The 25792-nt window shown below is 36.8% G+C and overlaps 2 protein-coding genes across 4 annotated transcripts in view; one reads left to right on the forward strand and one right to left on the reverse strand.

The window, feature by feature from the left end:
* Positions 1–1526, forward strand: part of dnajc15 (DnaJ (Hsp40) homolog, subfamily C, member 15) — a 28902-nt gene extending 27376 nt beyond the window's left edge. Inside the window, exon 6 of the mRNA XM_051119552.1 lies at positions 1045–1526. Coding sequence (XP_050975509.1) covers positions 1045–1115 — 71 coding nt within the window. The 3' untranslated portion in view covers positions 1116–1526. The remainder of the gene's footprint in view (positions 1–1044) is intronic.
* Positions 1527–17529: 16003 nt separating this feature from the next.
* Positions 17530–25792, reverse strand: part of enox1 (ecto-NOX disulfide-thiol exchanger 1) — a 136982-nt gene continuing 128719 nt past the window's right edge. For 2 of the 3 annotated variants that reach the window (XM_051118923.1, XM_051118924.1), the window contains 3 exons: positions 23098–23197; positions 21887–21972; positions 17530–18324 (listed from right to left, as the gene is read on the reverse strand). In XM_051118923.1, coding sequence (XP_050974880.1) covers positions 18193–18324; positions 21887–21972; positions 23098–23197 — 318 coding nt within the window. In that variant the 3' untranslated portion in view covers positions 17530–18192. The remainder of the gene's footprint in view (positions 18325–21886; positions 21973–23097; positions 23198–25792) is intronic. The other variant, XM_051118925.1, reaches the window with a different exon arrangement.

Consider the following 25792-nt stretch of genomic DNA (forward strand, 5'->3'; position numbering starts at 1 on the left):
ATCCCAATGATTGTAATTAGCTTTTTATTCTTATTTAGTGACTGACTACTTGTCTTCTGTGAGCTTTTTTTTTTTTGGTTAGTATTAGTTCTTTTGTAATCTGTAATATAATTAATATGTATTAATGAAATATGTATGATATTAAAATTTTGATATCAAAAATGTTGCATATCAAAACTATTTATTTATATATAGTAACAGTGATATAAAATGACTCATGTCCTAAGATTTTGCCATATGGCCCACCCCTAGGTGTCAGTGTTTTTTTTTTTTTTTTTTTTTTTTTTTAGTAAATTAGTGCTTTTATTCAGCAAGGTTGCATTGATCTAAAGTGATCATAAAAATATTTATGTTACAAAAGATTTCTACTTCAAATAAATGTTCTTTTGAAACTTTCTATTCATAAGAGAATCAAAGAAAAAATGTATCCGCTTTCACAAAGATCTGAAGCAGTTTAATTGTTTTTATAACAACTGATAATAATCAGAAATATTTCTTGAGCAGCAAATCAGCATATAGAATGATTTTTGAAGGATCACGTAACCCTGAGGACTGGCATAATGATGCTAAAAATTCAGTATTTCATCACATGAATTAATTATACTGAAAAAAATATAGAAAAATAGAAAATAGATGTTTCAAATGTTAATAACTTATCACAATATTTACTGTATTTTTGAACAAATAAATGCAGGCTTGGTGAGCATAAAAGGCTTAATTCAAAAACATTAAGATATATTTATTACGTTATAATTTGGAATGATCTCTGCTAATGAATTATGCACAAAAAAAGGCATATAGAGAGTATTAGGATAAAACAAAATGTTAATTTCTTGTTCACTTTTAAATTTCCTGTATGTGCTGTGAAAAAGTGTTTACATATTAATAAATAAACTGAATACTAATACTGTATTATGTGAAACAGCTTATTAGCTTATTGAAAAAGGTTATTGGTGAAATTCATCTTTTACAGTTTTCAAAAATAAGAAGTAAAAGTGGAAAACATAATGAATATACTTATGTAAACTGCTGCTTCTCCTGCAGGTGGATCTCCATATTTGGCAACAAAGATCAATGAAGCAAAAGATCTGCTTGACTCTGGCCCTCGGCACTGACCCAGCTGCCCGCGCTACCCCAACAGAGAGTTACATCTACTTCAGTGCCGCCAACTCACCCATGAGCCTCCACAAGTCTTTGTTCTCCTCCATGTTTTTCTGCCATAAATCAGCCGACTCTCAGCATACTGTGCTCCGTTCTATCTGTCACTGTTCCCCACCGCCACTTTAATGCAAGTCAGCAAAGGTTGATCCTTCACCTTAAAGGATCTTTACACTGTCTGTGTGAAATATCTAATAGTATTATTTATTGAGGTGACTTCTGTAATGTAATGTAATGAAAAATGGTGGATGTATCATTTCCAGTGGCTAAAAAACCCCAAATATTTCATTTAATCCGCAGGGACCAGACTACGTAGGTGTTAAGTTATTTTAGCATGCTGAATAAACTGTTTTACAAATCTGAAATGACTCATTGTGAGTATTTTAGTGTTTGTTTGTACGCTACTGTTTTCCTCCTGCTGTGCTCTGGCTGATGTCTGCGGTACAGATGCCTGTCTGGTCTGCACGTCTGACGGATCCACGCAGGAATTGGACAGAGGGACGTTCTGTACGCCATGACTTGGACTGAATGTTTGCCGTTTGGTTAATGCCAAGGACAGGCCACCACAACACAAGCTGCACAAACCAGTTACACATTACTGCAAAATAATAAAAAGCAAGCAACAGGGAAAGAAATTGCTTCTAGGATGCATTTTATATTTCATTTCCTTGAGAGCAAGCTACATGTCAAGCTACATTCAGAATAGAGTATTAGCTTGTGCCTACTGCCTACTCTGTTTTAAAAATAGGCAGTAAAACAAAATAGCCAGTAAAACTCATTATTTTAGATGTGAGATGTGTCCAGTCATAGGCTGGAGGGTGAACTAACTTACCAGGGTAAGGCTAAAAGCAGCCCAATCTATTAACTATAAACATTATAGTCTTTTTATGTAAGTACCAGATATGGGTGTCATGTAAGCTATTAACTAGGATTGAATTTGTATTTAACGTGATCGTAATTTAATTTAAAAAAACTGTAAGCTGCTAACTATGTTTTCATTTAAACGGTTATTAAGGGGTCATCGGATGCCCATTTTCCACAAGTTGATATGATTCTTTAGGGTCTTAATGAAAAGTCTCTAATATACTTTGGTTAAAAATTCTCAATGGTAGTGTAAAACAACACCCTTTTACCTTGTTAAAATCAGCTCTGCAAAAATCATCCCATTCTGAGGGATTGTTCCTTTAAATGCAAATAAGCTCTGCTTGTCCCGCCCCTCTCTTTGAGCTGTGCTCTGAGAGATTGTTTACTTTAGCCGCATTTGTCTAACTTACAAACAGTGGAGGTTGGACTGTGACAGCTGATCTGAGGTAAGACGCTCATGTTAATCAACTATCATGGTAGCGGCCTTTGCAGATGCAAAGTTCACTTTTTCATGTTGTTTTAACATTAATGTGTGTTGGCAGTGTATGTACAAATCTACCCTATAATGATAAGAATCCATGCAGTGGTTTTTAATTAATCTGTAAAAATAATATCCCCTTTTTCAAATCGAGCCGTTCCCACGATAGTTGATTGAGCAGAAGTGAGTATATGGTTTTTTTTTTTTATGAATCTCTGCAATCACCTTTCCTAACAATGTGGCTAAATGCGGCTTAAGTAAACAGGCTCGTCTCTCCACAGAGAGAAGAGAGGGGCGGGGCGAGCAGAGCTCATTAACATTTAAAGCAACCTCGACCAGAACAGGATGATTTTTGCAGAGCTGATTTTAACAAGGTAAAAAATATAATATACTTAACCAAAGTATATTATAGACTTTTCATTAAAAGAATCATATCAACTTGTGGAAAATGGGCATCCGATGACCCCTTTAACAGATTTTATTGAATTGTCCAGGGGCATTTTTGTCCAATTTGGAGGTATTTTTGCCCCACGCCCCTGCGGACAGGGGGAGGCTAAGCCTTGTAAGACCACAATAAGGACACAATAAAATTTAGTGTGACCACAATATCCTAACTTTTGGCAATTTAATCAAATAAATTACATTTTCATGACTTATTCTTAACACACTTATGTACACGTTTATAAAGTCCACTTTGTAATAATGTTGAAGGTTTTGCTTTAAAGCACATTTTAAATCATTGTCCTCATCCTTCAGAAAATCATTCTAATATGCTGATTTATTATTAGAATTATCTATGTTGGCAAACGTTGTGCTGCCAAATATATTTTTAAACCACTGATACTTTTTTCAGGATTCTAAGTTTTTGCTATCACTTTTTATCAATTTAACATTTTATCATTCTTACTGAATAAAAGTATTAAATTCTTTCAAAAATGAAAGAAAGAAAAAAAAAATCACTGACCACAAAATTTTGAACAGCAGCGTATATTAAATAAATGCCATTCTCTTTTAACTTTTTATTCATCGAAGAAACCCGAAAAAAGTATCACAGTTTCCAAAAAAATATTAAGCAGCACAACTGGAAATAAATCAGCATATTAAAATGATTTCTAAAGGATCATGTGACACTGTAGACTGGAGTAAAGATGCTGAAAATACAGCTTTGAATAGATTTGGAATAAATTAGATTTTAGATAGCCTTGATGAGCATGAGAAACTTCTTTAAAAAACATTAAAAAATCTTACTGATCCAAACTTTTGAACGGCAGTGTATATTTTAGCTTACCATAAATGTTTTGGCAGTACACTTTGACACATAAAGATAAAAAAGACTCTTAAATTCAACTAATTTCATTTAGTATCATTTTAAACAATAGTACATTGCTGTTTACTTCCAGATAACATGCAATTAAATGTCTGAAAACATTACATTCAGTTTGCACTTATGTATATTCTTTTAAATTATATATATTTAATAAGTACTCTTTTTAAAACTATGCTAACTTTCTTCACAAAAGTAGCCTATACTATATGTGTGTAAGTTTTCCACTTGCTTCTTTTGAAACCCAGTTACAGATTTTCTGCTTTGAAACAGGACGTTATCTTGGACCGTTCGTTGTTCCAGATGTACTAACATGAAAATTAAGCCAGACTGTTGCAGAATGAATGCGAGTCTTATGTCATGGAAAGACTGGATCGACCCAGTTCAATTTCCAAATGTTCCGTTTGATTATTGCAGCCATGAGATCTCTGTAGGTGAAAGCTTGAGTCTACAAATAAAACCCAGTGAGCTGTTTGGCACGCTTATGAAATACTTGCCACTTTGAGTGTTGCCCCGCTCTGGCCTCGCTTCTGTAGCTGGCTTTATTTACTGCCACAGCCTGCTTCTTTTTGCCTGACCCTTCTTAAGGGCTGTTAAAATTGATCAAAAGCTAGTGTGCTGCTTGCAGGGACAGGGAAATGGGAACGCTGTCCCACACCGTGTGACACCTAAACCTGTCTTTGTCCTGACTGCATGTGTAACAGGGGTAAAAGCCCTGATTCTGGCTGAAATTGCATTGCGGTCAGGCCACTCTGTCGTGAGATGTGTTGCTTTGACCCCCTTGTGACTGCGGCTATTTTCGGTCTCTGCTTACCGTGAAACCAGCATGGAGTTCCTGAGCAAGTCTGTTCTCCGCAGGTTTCTCTCTGTCAGGGTGGATTTCCATTAAACAGTCTAAAAATTTTAGAAACGCCAAACTAATCCACACAGGGCTTCATTACAGCCGCGTATAATGCACTGTCCAGAGGAGCCGATGATGTAAGTGAAAACCAAATCCTTCATAAAACTCATATTAGCAGCTTGTGCATTTGAAACATGTGAAGGCCTGTAGTCTACATGTGCCAACATTCACACTCATCAACATTTTTTTTTAAATCTCTTCTCAGTATTATGATCAAGAGTTATAAGATGTCAAAAGTGTTATTTCCCGGGATTATCAGCCTGCTTGAATAAGACTTCATGTGATGTTTCAAATAACTTTTATGACAGCCATCCAGCTGCCAGCCACATTCTTTAAAGGCTCTTTGATGGTTTGGTTCTGTTCCTGTTATCTGAATTTTTTTCTTTCATCTGCAGAAAAGGATGTAATTTCAGCTGCGTTGTGTTTTCAGTTACTTGATTCAAGAACTTGGAAATCGCTGAAGTTAAATCATTTGGAACTGTTTTTTTAAATTTTTTTTTTTTCCATACATCACACACTGTAACTTGTCCAGAACTGATGCATACAATAAAAAATTTTAAAGACTGCTTTAAGCATACCATGACCTTATTATTTTGGCTCTTATTTAAGCTTATCATGCTTCTGAGACCCAAACCTTTTTAATAGTAACACCTCTAAGAGCTTTTAAAGATGCATTTAGTAGCTCGCTGCTACTGAATTGAACTTGAGTACTACAGTGATGATATTTTTTGGGCCAACCCTGGTTCCCACTACAAAAAACCTGTAGGATTTTTCCACTGACTTTTGGATTATTTGAGAACATAAATGCCAAGTTCTGATATTAAACTCTAGATTAATGGTCATTAATGCAAACTCATGAAATCCACTGCTTTAAACTAATTGGCACAAGCTGATTGGTTCATGTTGCATATGCAACCAATGAGCTTACAGCTTTACATTTAAATGGCTAGTTAACATTCACTACAACAGTTCGCAACTCAAGTTTCCTCTGAAACCCTCCACCTCCCCAGCTCCACCTGTATAGATTTGCTACGGGTTATTATATATGCTGTTTGTGCGACAGCAGTATTTCTTAAATACCCACAGCACCGTATCCATGGATGTACTGGCAGTAGCAAGTTCCTGTACTTGTTTTGCAACAGCAGCAATAATCTAAAACAGCAGCAGCATAGCAGATCTATTCCACCAAATACATTAACATTGTCTATAATCCATTACCATGCTAAAATCTGAGAGTTGTCATGATAGAAATACAATCACCAGAAGTAAAAAAGATAAACATAGGCTATAAGTGAACTACACCAACATCTAATGTCTTTAATGTCACCTTCATTAAGCTTCTGAGAACGTTGTGAGTAGATGAGTTTACCTAGCAACTGTTAAAAACAAGGTAAAGCTATAAAAACATGCACAAGTGGATATTACTGATATATTTACAGGTGCATCTCAATAAATTAGAATGTGGTAGAGTTAATTTATTTCAGTAATTCAACTCAAACTGTGAAACTCGTGTATTAAATAAATTCAGTGCACACAGACTGAAGTAGTTTGTCTCTTATTTCTCATTTTCCTCTTGACAATACCCCATAGATTCTCTGTGGGGTTCAGGTCTGGTGAGTTTACTGGCCAGTTAAACACACCAACACCATGGTCATTTAACCAACTTTTGGTGCTTTTGGTAGTGTGAGCAAGTGCCAAACCCTGCTGGAAAATGAAATCAGCATCTGGTCAGCAGAAGGAAGCATGAAGTGCTCTAAAATTTCTTGGTAAACGGGTGCAGTGACTTTGGTTTTCAAAAAACACAGTGGACCAACGCCAGCAGATGACGCAGAACCTGATTTTACCAAGTACGACATGTTCCTGGATTAACATCTTTGTTGACCCTGGAACAACATTGTGATTAACCAGTCAGATTTGAAAAAACAGTTTATAGTTTTTGTAAAGTTTAGGCTTACAATCAGTGTTTGGTGCTTGTACATCAGTGTCATTCATCTATCATTTCCTCTGATTTTAGGGATTACTCATGGGTAGGTTAGGTTTAGGTGTAGGGATGTGGTTAAGATTAAATTTTTGGATTAAAATGTTGTTCCAGGGTCAACAAAATATGTTGACCCAGGAACATATCTAACACAGCAAAATCAGGACATGCAGCAGATGACATTACACCCCAAATCATTACAGACTGTGGAAACTTAACACTGGACTTCAAGCAACTTGGGCTATGAGCTTCTCCACCCTTTCTCCAGACTCTAGGACCTTGGTTTCCAAATGAAATACAAAACTTGCACTCATCTGAAAAGAGGGCTTTGGACCACTGGCCAACAGTCCATTTCTTCTTCTCCTTAGCCAGCTTCTTTGGCAATGAAGGTTTGTGGCTTACCCTCCTTGTGAAGGGTGTCAATGATTGTCTTCTGGACAACTGTCAGATCAGCAGTCTTCCCCATGATTGTGTAGCCTAGTGAACCAAACTGAGAGACCATTTTGAAGGCTCAGGAAACCTTTGCAGGTGTTTTGAGTTGATTAGCTGATCGGCATGTCACCATATTCTAATTTGTTAAGATAGTGAATTGGTGGGTTTTTGTTCAAATGTGAGCCAAAATCATCACAATTAAAAGAACCAAAGACTTAACTACTTCATTCTGTGTGCACTGAATTTATTTAATACACGAGTTTCACAGTTTGAGTTGAATTACTGAAATAAATTAACTTTTCCATGACATTCTAATTTATTGAGATGCACCTGTATATATAAAATGTGAAAATATCTTGAGTTTATTTGGCATTCAACCAGAAGAACACTCATAAATCCCACTTGAAGATGATGGAACTGCTAAATGCAAGCTCATTTCCAGGTTTTGGCCTAAAATGCATTATCTCTGCATCCCTAGAGAGCCATTTTAATAATCCATGAGATCGGGAAATTAATTTGAGGACTAAAGTTTTTGCCACAGTTTTCACACACTGAGCATGTTTACATGCACACCAATACACTGATAACTCACAAAATCATTACTAAAATAACATGTTGTCCTGGTTTACATGCATTCCTGTCCAATATCTTACATGCCCACTTCATTAAACCAACAGAAAGCAGGTTTATGCTGGGTAAAATTGACGTAAGGGGCAAAAACCTAGCTGTGATGACTGGTTTATGCTTAAGCCATTTATGACCTTACCAGAGGTTGCGCTAGATTTTAACATTGTCCGTCATTTTGATGGACAGGGTCGTAAAAATTCCATCATAATCTATTATTACCCATAATTATTATTTTCTTATTTTAGTTGGAATAAAACATTTAATTGCTTTTATTTTTGCTCACATTATCATTTTTAATCATGAACCATACAGGATGACAGCGCAGTGTTTAAAAACAACAAAATACACTAGGTCCGTCTGGGTATAAAACAACAACAACAACAACAACAAAAAAAAAAACGATTTCCTGATTTATTATATTCTTATTTTAATGAACCAAAATCAATTCTTAAATCACAATCGATCTTTTGGTCTATGCTGTTTTCAGTTGATGAATAAACAGTACATAGTGCGTCTTCCTTCCAAAAAATAGGAATAGGCTATACACTGTAAAAAACAATTTGTTGGGTCAACTTAAAATAATTTGTGACCTGGCTGCCTTAAAATTTTAAGTTCAGTCAACTCAAAAAAAGTTTATTTAACTTGAAATGTTAAATTATACTAAGTGACAACTTAGATATTTGAGTTGAATCAACTTCAAATTTTAAGGCAGCTGGGTTACTTACCCATCTGTTAAGTTTAGCAAACACAAACATCTAAGTTGTTACTTAGTACAACTTAACATTTCAAGTTGACTAAACTTATTTTAGTTGACTGAGCTTAAATTTTTAAGGCAGCAGGGTAACAAATTATTTTAAGCTGACTCAACAAATTGTGTTTTTTTTTATTTTTTACAGTGTAGGCTTTGTATTACTTTTGATATAAAACAAAGTCTCAGATTTAAAATTCTGTCCATTTCATTACGAAATTCAAGCAATAAATACCGTTTTGGCACTCTTTAATGTGCCATGATTGTTGTAGCTTCTGTGTACTCGCCTGTGCGTAATCAAACGCATAGGAAAACATTCCTGACAGTTCCGTTTTTGTTCTGGATCCAGTGCTCTGCTGCTACATTGAAGCGCACTTGCCACCAACTGGACAGGGATGGGAATTACAGCTACAATTTACAATAGATCACCCTCAGTGTAATCCGTCAAAATGAAGGACAGCCTTCAGATTTTTCAGCAGATGATTTTGCTAAACTAACACAAGTCGAAGCCATTAGCTAACATGACATTTTAAAAGTTTTATACCTGCAATATTGACTTGCAATAAAAACAAAATCCAACACATTCTTACAGTGAAGGTTATCTAGTTTTTTTAAGGAATTAAAATGCTGGCAGTTTTTACAACCAGATACTGCACATCTTGTGGCATCTTGAAACTCATTAATTTTTATGCTGTGCACACCAAATGCGAAGTGAATATTCTCATCGTATTATCGCTCTAAATTAAAATCATCGCGTAATGCTTTCCTCCATATTTTTTCGGGGAAACTGGACGTGTCAATAAGTTAAATTCACTAAAATCATTAAATTAACTTCTGATGTGCACACAACATTTTGGTTTGTTCACACTAAACGTGAAGCGAATCGGGTTTGGTGCGCATCGCGTCTCTGGCTCTAGTTTACTCGCGGGATGTTTTTCACGTCACGTCACAAGGGGGGGCCCGGGAAGGTGTGGGTGTGTGTGGGGGGGGGGTCTACATTTTAGTCTACATTTTAATATAAAAAAATATTAATAGTATAGTTATTAGTTTTGTATATGTTTTATTTAACTTTATAAATGAGTCAATTTATACAATGTCTAAAATGTTATAAATAAGTCCGGGCTTCGGGACAATTTTCAGGTCATAGTTCAGACGCGGCTGGGCTTCGGGCCTGTTCTAGGCTTATCCTTATTTTTATATTTTATACATACACCAATTATGGTGATGAAAACAAATTTCTGCGCTGGTGGAAACAACACGAGACTTCACTTTCGCTTTCACTTTCGAGACCGACTCCGGAAGCGTTTAGTGTCTCCGCCAGCGGCAGCAAATCAGCGCAGCTGGAAGATCCGCGTTCAAGCGCACGCAATGGGCTGAAACTTCCCACACAGCTCCGGCAAAGGTAATTACAATGAATGTGTGGGGGGAAATAGAAAGGAGATATTTTAATTATTTATCAACAAACCAGTGTTTTCTGAGTCAGTGTCCCAAGGATTAAGTTGCGGATCCTGACTCATCATCTCCTCTTTGGACGCGCCTTTAGAGAAATGCATCTTTACAGATTACATATTGAAAGAGTTTTTTGTTTTTGTAAAAGAGTATTAGTTTTGTTTCGTTAAGTAATAATTTCAAGCTTTCTATAGATATATGCATCATGTCTGTGAGGTACGTATTCGCTGAGTTTCCGTTAATTTTTGTGAAGCGCTCCTGTTGAGGCAACAGAAAGCGCATCATGTTTGTTTTCTTTATTTAATAAAAGCACCGTTTGCAACGTTTTGTTGATATTGTGAGTGCACTCAAACAAAAGACCCTTAACAGTTCCGAATGATGTATTACTCTTACCTTTACGAGCAAAAATGACGGAACATTTTTAATTGTTTCCACTGAAAAAATGATGCAAGTAATCGCGCAGGCGCCTCCGTTTCCTGCAATTCGGCTTTAGCTTCTACTCTCCACACAAACGATTGGGTATGCGTCTAACAGCGCACATTTATCTGTTTAACGTTAAAACTAACATTGTTTTATACTTGAACTCTTTTAGGCCTATATCTATAGATCTTATTTTAGGCAAGTCGTGATTTGAGAAGGCAAAATTGATCAAACAGACTGTGCGTGTTTGATCAATGTGTCCGATCAGTCTTTCGCTGACCACTTGGTCATTACTTTAAAAAACAAAAACTTAGCCTATATTTAATGAACAAAAATGCTCCAAATGTTTTTCTAAATTAACTTTACAAAAGAATGAAACGAAATATAATCACTTTGCCATTAAAACTTAACTATTGCAATAGATGAAACAGTAGTATAAGGTGTTTTGGGTGAAGAAGACGACGTCCACCCGACGTGCAGATCATGTCTATATTCGACAAAGACGTTGAAATGCCGAGAATTCTCAGTGGGATAAGCTGTCTGACAAGGGCCGGGCTAGGGCATATATATGAGGCCCGTGCTGGGCTATAATGAACATTTATCCCAATACTTAAGTTATTATTTAATGTTTGCAACAAAGAAATGTAGCCTATACCGTGTATCCTGCTCGTGAAGCTTGTTTAAACATAAAGCTTAACTTACAGGACCAGAGCTCTCTCTGGATCAGCGGTTGCGGGAAAGCAGGTTTAAATATTCCGATGTGATTGCGATTTCAAATGTTTTATAGACATGATCATGCTTATCCTGCTGTACCAGTGGACACAACAGAAGAAAAACCTGAACAGCCTAAGATGCAGAAAATTACTTAGAGCAGAACATTGGTACGGGATACACAAGGTGGAAGATCCTGAGTAGTTTTGTTGGACAGGTAAGGGAATTAACTGTTGTGCAGATTGCTTTCTAAAACTAACCAGTATTAGTTTAATTTACATAAAACACATTGATGGTACAGCATCTAACACCATGGGTGCTTTAAGTACACAAGGATCAAAGATGCTAATGCTAGCTGAATAAATACTGAATCCACTTTTAAGCTGTCAGCCTTATTATTTGCATAGCAGTGTCTTAGAAATGACCTATAACATCCAAGCAACTGATTGACAACCATTCAGGACACCTTGGAAATGACTTAGAAGCACCTTTGCAACAATCCAGGTTAGCCTATTATATGCTTAACAATGTTTTATCTGTCTAAGCATGCAGTCTTCACCAGAATCACATAACTATCAAACATTCAGGCAGTTTAGCATGGCATGTTCCATCACACAATGGAGGATGAGAGATAAGTGGTGCCAAACAGACTTGCATTTCCAGGTTTGCTCGGTGGGATGCTTTGCACAGATTGTTTGAAGTTTCGGAAAGTAGTGATGTAGATGTGATTGACATCTGGAGGAAAGATCTGTGGAGAACTAGAGTGGAGTGGGAACTGCTGTCTGCTTTTCTACCTGTAATGTACGTTTATATAGAAACACAGCAGTACAGTATATTGTGTGCAGTGCTTTCAGATGTAGACGAGCTTCATTAGCATCATGCAGAGAAGCTGCAATGTTCTCCAGTGGGAGCTTTAATAAAATCACCTTCAGAATGATGATGGATGCCATGTACCACCACCAGCACAAATGTTTTCATTTGATCGTTTTAAAGCATGAAAATGATTTTCATGCCGAATGGAATGTCACAGGCGGCAGGCGCTCAAATTATATTCACACCGCCGCCGATGCTGTGAAATGCATGACATTTGGAGAAATGTAAATGACTTTAATGTTGAAATTCTAATCGTTATAAACAAAGCACATAAAGGCTGACGCTAATTAGAGCTGTCGAGCAGCTTCATTAGCAGAAATCCACACATCTAATGTTGCCGTATTCCCCCTCCTACTAGGTTTATTTATAGACGACGTCAATAAACCTCATTTACAAACCCGGCTTTGTCTCCCAGGCTCCCTCGGAGAGTCCCAGTGCTTCATTTGCTCAGGCTAAAAACATTTCGCTGCTAAATCGCTCATCTTCATGCAAAAATATGCAGCTCATTGGTGATGAGAACGTGCTTCTTTTTTTTGCACATATTTTTGCGAAACGAGGAATACTCTTTCGAGAAAATCTCTAGCTGTGCAGGCCATTTATTCTGTCTTTAGGCTCCTGCAATGCAGTGCAATATCTCTGTGCCTCAGGCTTGACCAATCAGAGCTGCCTGTGTAACATCACCTGGTTTTCATTAATACCGAGACAATAGACATGCTGATGGCACCCACAGGACAAATACGACATCTCCGTCTCTTCAGCGGTGATGCGAGTAGCAGACAGATGGGAACAATAGAACAAGCTCTGGCTAACGGTTTGGGGAGGGATCCAGAATAGGAGGGAAAGACAAGCGTTCAATCTGAGCGTGTAAACAGGCCGCCGTGTGTTGGTGCCTCGCAGGTCATCCATCACTTAAAGGACGCTCATCGCAGTTCAGACATCATGGATGAGAAACAAAATGACCCTGGAAGGAAAGATGGAAAAATATGCATGCGATTAATTCGGTCGCCACGTGAAACTGCAACAAGAGGGTCTCGTCCTTTTTCATTAGCTGGCGGAGCAGTGAAAAAAAAAACAAAGCAATCCGTCAGATAGGGAAGTGTGGCTGTAATATGTGCTGTTTGGCAGGCCTCATTTCATTGGCCGCCATTATTGCTGCAGCACTATTTTTGCTCGTTGCCTCAGTCAATAAAAATAGCTTGGCCAGACAATACATGTCTGTCCAGTGCAGCTGTCGACATCAACAACAATTCCTTTTATTATTTTTGTGCAAGCACATAATATATAATCCCTGGAGAATGAGTTTTGTAAGCAGTCCACTGGTCTTGGTTGGCTATTCAGAATGTGAAAATGTTCACACATTCACTTTTGGACAGTAATGAAGCCTTCAGTGTTTGGTTATGTTTTGTTTACTAGAGACTAATAGTATTATCAAGTTCAGTGAAGATTATAATAAGGATTTATTTTAACATATTTCTTTAAACACTGTGTACTTAGTTTATTCTAATTTAGCCACTGTATTACCATGGTAACCACCGTAATTGTGCTGAAATAAATGCATGTAAGTTATATTTTTAGAAGATGAATCTGCACTTAGACCATAACTTTTACATTGACATATGTGAACCTGGACCACAAAACCAGTCATAAGAAGCACAGGTATATTTGTAGCAATAGCCAAAAATACATTGTATGGGTCAAAATGATAATTTTTTCTTTTATGACAAAAATCATTAGGATATTAAATAAAGATCATGTTCCATGAAGATGTTCTGTAAATTTCCTACCGTAAATATATCAAAATAATTTTTTGTTCAGTAATATACATTACTAAGAACTTCATTTGGACAACTTTAAAGGTGATTTTTTTTTTTTTTTTTTTTTTTTTTTTTTTCTTTTTCTTTTTCTTTTTTTTTTTTTTTTTTTTTTTTTTTTTTTTTTTTTGCACCCTCGGATTACAGATTTTCAAATCTCGTCCAAATATTGACCTATACTAACAAAGCATACATTGATGGAAAGCTGATTTATTCAGCTTACAGATGATGTATAAATCTTTGAGATTGACCCTTATGACTGGTATTTTTAATAAAAACAGGACTCTAAAAAACACACACACACACACACACACACACACATATATATATATATATATATATATTTTTTTTTTTTTTATGTACTGTTTTTATTAGCTAATTAATGTATAAATGGACAGATGGATAAATGGATGGATAAATGGACAGATAGACAGACAGACAGACAGGTAGATAGATAGACAGACAGACAGACAGACAGTTAGATAGATAGATAGATAGATAGATAGATAGATAGATAGACCGATAGATAGACCGATAGATAGATAGATAGATAGATAGATAGATAGATAGATAGACTGATAGATAGATAGATAGATAGATAGATAGATAGATAGATAGACCGATAGATAGATAGATAGATAGATAGATAGATAGATAGATAGATAGATAGATAGATAGATAGATAGATAGATAGATAGATAGATAGATAGATAGATAGATAGATAGATAGACCGATAGATAGATAGATAGATAGATAGATAGATAGATAGATAGATAGATAGATAGACCCGGTGGTTCCCAACCACGTTCCTGGAGCCCCCCCAACACATTTTGCATCTCTCCTTTTGCTGACATACCCTTTTCAGGTCTTGGAGTCTCTACTAATGACCTGATGATCTGAATCAGGTGTGTTTGATAAAGGAGACATGGAAAACAGTGTTGGGGGGCCTCCAGGAACATGGTTGAGAACCACTGGGATAGACAGTTGGACAGATTAAGACAAACAGAGAACAAAAGATAGACAGATGGGTGGATGGACAGATAGATGGATGGGTAGATAGACAGATGGATAAATGGGTGGACAAACAGATGGATGGATCATAGATAGACAGAAATAACATGTACCTTCAGTATAAACTGGAGGTACAGAAAGTTCTAATTGAAAATTAGGAGAGAATTAAGATCAATTCTTTACAGCCAGGCACATTTGTTCTCTTATATTCATTTCCAGCTCCAGATGTGAGTTGAAGTGAAATCACATGGACTGAGGGCTCTGCAGTGCGGTATAGTCCCTCTTCTCAAACAGCTCTCATCAGCATACTATCAATGACATAGCGCTTGATAATAAGAGGTTTAGATTCAGAGGAGCAAACTTTGAAAACCGTTTGAGAGCTCAACTGCGGCTAATTCATTTTCCAAGGAGATGTCGGTTTGATCTGATACAGGAAGTCTAAATATACTCCAGGAGGTATTACTGTCTCTTCTTGTTTATTTGTTGTCTGTGTGGTTCCGATTTCACTTCCCTCCACCGTGTGTGCACTTGAAAATAACTTCTCTGAACATCAAGCTGTCATCACCGAGAGTGGGATTAAAAGGCCTCAGTTTAGAAATTGAAAATTGACCTCTGCTTCTTTAACTCTGAGCTTATTAACATTTCATTACAGTTAGGCTGTTTCATTCTCTGCACTTAGAAAGGTTCAGGAAATGCAGATGTTCTGCTCACTGAGCTTTTATTATTACATTCAGAACAGTAATAGTAGGTCCTGACTGGTTGAAGGCTTTTTTTATTACTTACATTGCTACTTTGGCGTTGTACATTTTTAATTGCATTTTAAAAACAACCATTGGTCAATTGATTTCCATAATCCATCTGACAACTGCTTTGTTTTTCCCAAAGGCTTTCTTTAAGAGTTTATCAGTCATGCTAAAAATGCTATTGGAAAGTTTACACATGGGTGCAGCCCAGAATTTCTGACAGAATTGTAAGACTTTTGACGCGTGATGGCTGCCAGCAGAGGCACACGTTGGAGATTTTAGCTCTGGCAGTGGGGTGCCAATTTTATTTAATAAACTCCTAATTGATTTTTTCATTCCTTTAACACTGCATTTGCAGCAAAATAGGGCCTTTAAAAGTGCAGGTGCCTTGGGTTTTGCAGCACCATAATCTTTAATCCTTACTGTAACAGCCTCAAATAATACCAGTGCTGGTACAAGCAACAATGCAAATGGCTTAGATGGTCTCAAATGCACTACTATGTTGCTAACAGTGGCTCAGTGGCTGATGTAAACAGCAAATAGATCACATTTAACACACACAGAGCAGCATTCTCCTCCCCTCTCATTCATTATTCACAGCTTGTTATATTCTGGGTGATTAAGGAAGTTCTGCTCCACATTCATGGCAGATAGTTCAGTTGTTTATCCCAGACATGAATCAAAAAACATGTCAGACACAACACTACCAGGCAGCTTTGACACATTAAGAGACGCAGCTGGGGACGGGGTTGGGCAAAATCCAGAATTTACGAACTGGCTGCAGTTCAGTTCACAAGGGTTGGTTTTTGAATTTGATTTGTATTAGCCACTCCCAAAGGCAGTTGAACTGGAATTACATTTATGGAATTTCAGTAGTCCAAAACAACAACAGAATTCTTGAATGTTCTGTTTCCAATCTGCATTTAATGATAAACGAAGCACAAAGCTGTTAACACTCTGAAAAATAAAGGTTCTTCATTGCACAACAGCTCAAGGCTGTAACAATTTAAACAACATGTTTTATTTGTGAACTTATTCACAACTTATTATTTCACCAAGCTGATTACTCACTAAAAACTCAGATCATGTTTTCATGCCTTTTTAAGTCTTATTTGTACGAAGTGGTTATAAGTGTATAAGTTGTTTACCTTCTTTCGGAACCTTTATTTTTAAAGGGGTCATCGGATGCTAAGTTCACTTTTACATGTTGTTTGAACATGAATGTGTGTTTGCAGTGTATGTACAAATCTACCCTATAATGATAAAAATCCATGCAGTGGTTTTTAATTAATCTGTAAAAATAACATTCCCTTTTTCAAATCGAGCCATTCTCAGATGCCTGTCGTTGTGGCGTCACACTGACAGAGGCCGCTCCCATTATAGTTGATTGACATGACCTTCTTAGCTCAGATCAGCTGTAACAGTCCGTCCTCTCTCGTTTCGATGCCGGAGCAGGGATGTAAGTTAGACAAGAATATCTCCGATTGAGTGATTGAGGTGTTGTGTTGCTGGATGTAATAATGAACATAGTGGTCGTCATTTACTCCCGACATCTGAGCTGCTGAAGATGCAGTAGATTACGTTTGTTGTGAAGGGAATGTGCCTCCTGATCTACATATATCCGTCTATGTTCGCGCGAATCATTTATGATCCAGCTTCACTTACAGTAGAAGTGAGTATAAGGGGTTTTTTTATTAATCTTTGTGATCGCCTTTCCTAATAATATGCTAGTTAGCAAGTTTAGAGGCTAAATGCGGCTAAAGTAAACAGGCTCCTCTCTCCACAGAGAGAAGAGAGGGCGGGGTGAGCAGAGCTCATTTGCATTTAAAGCAACCTCGACCAGAATGAAATAATTTTTGCAGAGCTGATTTTGGCAAGGTAAAACAGGTGTAGTTTTACACTACCATTGAGAATTTTTAACTAAGTATATTATAGACTTTTCATTAAGACCATAAAGAATCATATCAGCTTGTAGAAAATGGGCATCCGATGACCCCTTTAAGATTGTAGTAAATGAATTAATTTCTCCAAGTGACTGCATCCGATTTTGGATAAAAAGTTTTTAATTGCTTTTTAAAAAAATCATAATTTACATAAGCAGACCTTTAACAACAGTGCATCAAGACACAAAGAGCATGTTACATAGTTACATACATCATCTACACAACATGGATGGCCTGAAACACAGCAAACTGTCCAAAGAGCTTCAGCTGTGCAACTGTTGTCTATCAGCTCCAGCACTTTGGCCATTAATTAAATCATTTTTCAGAGCAGAAATCGTCTTCACACACACACTCTGGCTTTGATGGGCGCAGAGGGCCGCTATCACACATCTGTGTCCCATATTCAACATTCCATATTTTTAACCGAGAGGCGTGATATTCCTGGATATCTCCCAGCCTTCAGGGACGACGCCACTGACAGATAAGTTACGCAATCGGTACAGAAGTCTGGAAAGAGCTTTTTCAAGTAAATACATCTGATGCGGCGCCGCACGTAGAGTCTCACTTCCTCTGGAGAGGAGCGGCAGCCATCTGATCTGAGGCGGTACGGGGTGTAAAGCCTGTTGTTTGTGTCAGTGAGACTCCGGCTCTTCTCGCTGACTCTGGATCAGTCCTCCAGAGGTCCAGAAGCCTCAGCGTCAGTGCATGTGGCTTTGCGAATCATGCCGACTTGAGAGCCTCAAATCCGCAGAACTTCCAGCGCTTCTCCAGTGTTGCTCCAACGCCACTGAACTCCTGCTTGAACATGTTGGGCAGCCGGACCATTAGTCTTTCAAGTTCACTGGCCGAGATCTGAAGAATGAGACATGAGTGAAGCAAAGCGACACTTAGATTGTTATTGTTTCTGCATGTTGAACATATTGTGCATAAACAGACACAAAATTGCCAATTGCATCCTCGTCTCTGTTGGCTTAGAAATTAATCAAAGGCCCTAATGTGTTTGTTAGTATGTTTGTCATTTGCTTCCTGCAAACAGTTACTGTGCTGTTTATTGTTCATTATTTAGACATGGAGTATATAAACTTTTTTTTCAGTTTGAAAATGCATTTTAAGTTAGTCAGCTGATCTGATATTACAGGGAACTCTGGGTATTAGGACTTGTATGGCTTAATATAACATAAATTATGTCTCTTACTGAAATATGTAGTAGAAAACCCATAAAAGATTTCTGCTATTGATAAAATCCACATCGTTTTAAACATATTTTGGACTATGGGGGGTGCCTTTGTTTTGATGACATCGAATGGTTGCTCTCGGTGAGTTACTGGCACTACCTGTTGCTATTTTTACCACAACACAACCCAGAATACACAACTTGGGAAATAAAATACTAATATGAGACCACGTTGTGCGGCTTTTGGTTGTAATTTTCAGTCGAAAGGCAACATGATGCAAGTCTTCACTGCTTTCCTAGTGATAAGATGAGGAGAAAAGAAAGGGAAGATGCCTGTGGACAAATTAAACTTCGTAAAGACCCACGTCTTTGTTCTCTCCACTTTAGCCCTGATGCCTTTGAGGCTTTTAGTAGAGGACAGCTACTGAAAGAGCTTACGAACGGCAGAGACAAGAAATGCTAGATGCCATCCTGGGAGGATGTAAACATGCAGACACTCGTCATGATGCTGCAGCCATTGAAGGAGTTTCTCAGCATGGATTTCACTCGATATCCAGGGGCGTTTAGACTCCTTGTGGGGAAAAATCGATTTAGTTTAAGCCTAGCTTATATCCATCGCAACCTGTAAGCTCTTTCAGTAGCTGTGGTCATCGTATCAATATTTCAACTAAATATTTCAGTTAGAGACATCATTTACGGTTTATTAAGCCATATAAGTCTTAATATCTGGGGTTCCCTTTAAAGAATCCATCAAACCTGAGTGCATGCAGGTTTATCTCCTATTGAAGATAATGAAACGATAAAATTTGCAATCAAATTTACTTCACTGACTGGTAAAATGACCATGAATGAAAGCAATAAAGACATTTTCAAAAACAAATTTTAGTCACTTTCTTTGCTACCAATTTATTGCTAAAAAAAGGAAATAAAGAGACTTGAAGATTCTCCTGAAGATGACGAAGCAGTGATTTGCTACTTGCTATTCGTAATCAGAGGCAGTTGGTATTTATAATTTAGAGAGATGAACATTAATATTCTAGAGAGCATCAATATTTTTGGTCTGTTTTTCCAGACTGTAAATTTTAAATGTGTTTATCTACTAGGTATTAAAAGGTGACAGATGCTGTTTGAACCAAAGGTAAAAAATAAATAATTAAATAAATAAAATACTACTGCTTTTTGTGTAGAAGCATGCATTATTAAATTAGTATATGCTACTAGATATATACTAGAATTCTATTCTACTTTCAAAAGTTTTCTATTTCAAATACATTCTTTTTACTGTTTTCGATCAAATAAATTCAACCTTACCGACCCCAAACTTTCGAATGGTTGTATGTTAGAATATATTCCATTACATTACCTTACATTATACAGGCTAATTGGTCAATTTCTTTTACTCAGTATGATTTACAAAACAACTGGCTGACCACAAAACCAGTCATAAGTAGCATGGGTATATTAGTAGCAATAGCCAAAAATACACTGTATGGGTCAAAATTATGATTTTTCTTTAATGCCAAAAGTAATTAGGATATTAAGTAAAGATCATGTTCCATGAAGATATTTTGTAAATTTCCTACCATAAATATATAAAAACTTAATTTTTGATTAGTAATATGCATTGCTAAGAACTTTGGACATCTTTAAAGGTGATTTTCTCAATATTTTGATTTTTAATTTTTTTAGATTCCAGATTTTCAAATAGTTGTATCTCAACCAAATATTTTCCTATCCTAACAAACCATACGTCAATGGAAAGCTTATTTATTGTAAAAAAAAAAAAAAGAAAAAAAAAAGACCCTTATGACTGGTTTTGTGATCCAGGGTCACATATGTTCAGTGTTGCCAAGACCGTGGATTTCCCGCAGAATTGGGCTACTATAACGCTGTTGTCGTGGGTTGTTTTTCATGTCCGCGGGTTGATGCGACCCCAGTAACGTGATATTTAGCCCCTGGAATGGTAATTTTACCCAGGGAGTCCCGCCAAAAAACTGGTATTTTACCATTCTGAATGCGATTTTTAACAGGGACCCCCCCTTGAAACGCCATTGGGCTGCTTTTGGGCTAGTTTTGAATAGCAATTGGGCAGGTTTTGTTGTACAAACCTGGTAACCCTACATATATTAAACAATATTATAAAGTAGAATATACAGTATTATTGCAACAGTAGCTTTCTTATTTTCTTTATAAAGACAGTGAAAGTATAGACAGGAAACAATGGGAAGGGGAGTTGTGTAAAAAAAAATGTTTGCCTGCACACAAGTGCCACCATGCAAAATGTCAGAACACATTCGGTGCCCGGCAGGCCACATCTGACACATGAAATTTGCATTTTGTTGTATACTGGACAAGCTCCACCAGGCTGCTGGGATACAAATAAGCCGTGCTGTGCCATTGCTGATCACCCCTGGATGCAAACAGCCCCTCTGATATTTCATGCGGTATTTAAGGGTCATAGGGATGACAAAAATATGGCTCATATAACATATTGACCGAAATGAGATTATTTCTAATCTTTTGTTAATCCTGCATGCACTCGTTGCCATGATGTTGAAATGAATTAAAGGGATTTTTCACTCAAAAATGAAAATTCTGTAATTTATTAATGACATTTGCTCATCATTGCTCATTTGCTCTCTGATGCACAAGAACTGATGAGGTTTGTTCAAGCTAGCTTCTGTTTACCATATGTGATGCACTCTAAGTATGTGTGTTAATATGTAAATAAATGACTAAATGAAATCTGTTTATCATATAAGAGATTCTTCACTACATTCCTATGGATTTTTTTATGATGCCTTTATGATCTTTTTGGATCTTCAAAGGCTTGGTTGGATGGACTTTCAATGGAGACCTCTTAGGATTAATTGCACACATCTTAATTTGTAACCCTGGACCACAAAACCAGTCTTAAGTATAGCAATAGCCAAAAATACATTGTACAGGTCAAAATGAGTGATTTTTCTTTTTTCTTTCAGATTTTCAAACAGTTGTATCTCGGCCAAATATTGTAATATCCTAACAAACCATACATCAGTGGAAAGCTTATTCAGCTTTCAGATAATATAAATCTCGATTTCAAAAACTGAAACTTATGACTGGTTTTGTGGTCCAGGGTCACATTTGCGTTTGAAGTTTGACCGATGTCTTATAGGTTTGGACATGAACCATTGGTGCAGTGATGACAGAATTTAGATTTTTGGGTGAACCAACTTTTGAATTGAAACAAATAATCACCTTTGTATCAAGTCTCTGGATGTAAGACCACAGATATTCAATGTTAGCTCCAAATGGGTGGACGTGGAGGAAGGTTGATATGATTCCTGTGTGGAGAGACAGACAACAGAGCAAGCTTGTGAATGAACATATGTTGCTTCTGACTAGTAGGCAAGACAAGAGATGCAGTGGCACAGTCATAAATACGCCGCCTGGAGCAAATGCACCATCCCTCCCCCACTTAAGCTGATTACTTCGGAGAGGTCCTGCAAAGGTAAAGCACTGATGCAGAAGCACAGGATATAGTGCCTTGCCTGAAGGGCCCGAGCCAATATTTATTTCCTTGATTTATATGCCGTAACGCCGCCAATTACAGAGGAACCTCTTTCAATTCCCTCCACAAGACCTACTTTCACAGAGCCGCACTTGGGGAGGGAAGGGGAGTCTCAAGATGTCCTTTCTGATTTAAAATGCAACGCAGAACAGCCGAGCGGACACCATACGTCTCCGTTCTGCTAGAGCGCGTCGTGCTTACTGAGATAAACATATCTGTTTTCGCATACTCGTATGAGAAATCTAACCAAACAAACTCATTTGAATGGCCTAACGGAGGAAGCTTATACGAAATTATGTTTGCACAGCAAGCTAATCCAATAACTGCATTAGACGTCCTCTTCAGAGCTAGTACGGGAGCGCCTGGAGACTAAAACAATTTGCGTTCTTCAGTTCGCCCCTTCACTTTGTTCTGCTCAAATGAGTTTGGCTTTTCTGGCTGAGGGCCTCCGAGCCTGGCTGACGTTCCCTGCTCCGTCAATGCAGTGTATGTGTCCTCTTTGCGAGCAGCGGTGTTGTGCAGCCATTAGATAGAGCGAAGCCTGTGTGGTCTTCTCTGGGATAGAGCCAATGAAGCGCTTGGCAAAAAGAAGAACAGCTCCCCTGAGCTCCTCCTAAGGATCATCATCCAAAAACATGACAGAAAGGCCGAGGTGTTGCAGCGGTGTCCTGTCTCGCTTCCCTCGCCTTTCCTAGTCATTGTTATCACAGCGGTTCAAACGCTGGCTGGCCGGACAGCATTGCGTTCAACTGCTTGGCTGCTCCTGCACCTGCTCGCCCTCCTGCGCTTTTAAGCTAGGACTCAATCCTCCAAGCCCATCTGGTATTCAAGCCCCTCAGCACACGGCTCAAGATGTTTTATAGATCAAAACGGCATGAAGCGGAGTTGGAATAATTACCGAGCAAGAGAGCCTCTTTCTCTGATCTCAAAGGACCCCAAATGACCGCATCGTTATTCTTCTCTCGATGGTGGTAGAGTGCCGCCGTGCCATTGACTCCCTGTTCACATGCATACAAAGGAAAAAAAATGCATCAGGATGCAGAATAACCTTCACGAAGCAGATAAGAGAGAGATGGGATCATGCAAACTGTTGAGTTGGTAGGGCATGCCTGCTAGTCTTTACTGAAAATGCACCGCATTCTGCCGCGTTCAGAGAAATCAATGCCTATTGACATTTAAGAGGCTCTTCTTCCAAGATGCTGCTCAAGATGGCAGGACGTAAGTCACGTAGAGGTTAAATCAAAATTATAGCAAACGTCCTGCGCAGTGAATTTTCAGGAACCATCAGTGAAAAAAAATCTAAATGGAGGAAGCAGTGCATATGTGCCTTTAGCTATATATGGAAAATCATTAACTCTTGAAAAAAAACTTTACATTATGTATAGGCTATACATCATGCCCTTTCAAACTGAAGGGAAATATACCGCCTCAGATTTTTGAGCTAAATGGATTTTGAATGCAGTTTCCAAAAGACATAACATAGATTTATACATTTGATAATTAAATTCCACAATTATTGTGGGATGATTTTGCATCTTTTTAAGCTAAAATATATATCATTTAGTGTAGTTTTTGCATTCGGGTGGAATGAGTCCAAACAGTTACACTTTTTTTTTTTTTTTTTTTTTGATAGACCATGCTAGGTAATCTGTGCCTCATGTCTGGCATGTTTCTTTGAAGGACTAGAGAACAGCCTCTGATTCGAGATAAAATGCTGTTTTAGTACTGTAGCCTGTTTCCGCCACTGAATAATAATAATAAAAAAACGGTATTGCGACTTTTTATTTCCCAATTATTTTTTCTTAGATTGTGTGATATAAAATCACAATTGCAAAACATAAAGTCAGAACTGCAAGATCAAAAACTCATAATTTTGACTTTTTTCTTGCAAATGTGAGTTTGAAGTTTACAATTCAGAATTTTTTTTTCTCACAACTCTGACATTTTTCTCAAAATTGTGAGATATAAACTTCTGCGATTGCGAGTTATAAAGTCCAATTTTGAGGGAAAAAAGACTGATATGTGCTCAGAATTGTGAGTTTATATCTCACAAATTCTATTTAATAACACAATTATGTGTTATAAAGTCAGAATTGTGATTATATAAATTCACAATTATGAGAAGAGTCACAATTATGAATTTATACCTTGCAATTCTGAGAAAAAGTCACAACTGCGAGTTTATATCTCACAATTCTGGGAAAAAAGTCAGAATTGCGAGATATAAATTCGCAATTGTGTTATAAAGCCCAATTTTGAGGGGAAAAAAAAGACTGATGTTCTCAGAATTTTGAGTTTATATCTCAGAATTCTGACTTAAACTCGCAATTGCATGCTATAAAGTCAGAACTGCAAGACATAAACTTGCAGTTCTGAGAGAAAAAATTCACAATTGTGGGTTTATATCTTTCAATTCTGACTTTATTTCTTAGAATTGTGAGTCTGTCCTGCAAATCTGACTATAACTTGCAATTATGAGTTTATATTACGCAATTCTGAGAAAAAAAGTCAGAATCGCGATATGTAAATTAACAATTGCGAGAAAAAGTCAAAATTGTGAGTTTATATCTTGCAATTCTGAGAAATTCTTTTTAGAATTGTGAGTTTATATCTTGTGATTCTGACTTTATAACTAGCAATTGTGAGTTTATATCTCACAATTCTTTTTTCTCAGAATTGTGCGATATAAATCCACAATTGCGAGTCATAAAGTCCAATTTTGAGGGAAAAAAACTGATATGTTCTCAGAATTGTGAGTTTATATCTCAGAATTCTGACTTAACTTGCAATTGCATGCTATAAAGTCAGAATTGTGAGATATAAACTTGCAATTGTGAGTTTGTCACACTAATTTGAGGGGAAAAAAATGTCAGAATTGTGAGTTTATATCTCGCAAATCTGACTTTTTCTCAGAATTGTAAGATGTAAACTCAAAAAAGTTGCAAATACCTTTTTTTGGGCTTCCATAGTTTTAGCCTTATCATGGTTCGATGCAGGACTTAAAAGTCGTAATATTCATAAAATTGTGGGTTAGCGACAATAAATGCATTAATCATTTCTGCTTTTAATCATAATTTATAAGTATATAATTGAATGTGAAGACATTGCAGTAAAAATTACAGTGAAAGTTTAATTAAGCATTAAATGTTAATTAACATAAAATCAAATATTTTTTAATTTTAGATTTTTTTTTTTCATTGTCTTGTTCATTTTGTTTAACTTGATGTACTAAAAAAAATTAAAACTGACAAAGTAATACAAAGACATGGAAAACAACAAAATCTAATAAAATGACAAAAACAGACATTTACTAAAACTTGAAACTACTAAAACTCTAAAATGAAAATGGTAAATATAAAAATAAAAGCTGATTCAAAATATTAATATAAGCTCCATTAAATCTTAACTGTCTGTCTAGATTGTAGAGCGCTTCGTCTAACAATGGGGTCAACCAGTTATTTAAAAATATATCTTGTCAGTGTGTTTATTATGTTATCGACATTAGTATTTAATTTAACAGTCAGGAATAGTTCAAAGGAAAGTTCACCCAAAAATAAAAATTTTGTCATTAGTTACTCATCCTCATGTCATTC

This window comes from Labeo rohita, chromosome 9 (genome assembly GCF_022985175.1).
Source record: "Labeo rohita strain BAU-BD-2019 chromosome 9, IGBB_LRoh.1.0, whole genome shotgun sequence".
Taxonomy (NCBI): Eukaryota; Metazoa; Chordata; class Actinopteri; order Cypriniformes; family Cyprinidae; genus Labeo; species Labeo rohita.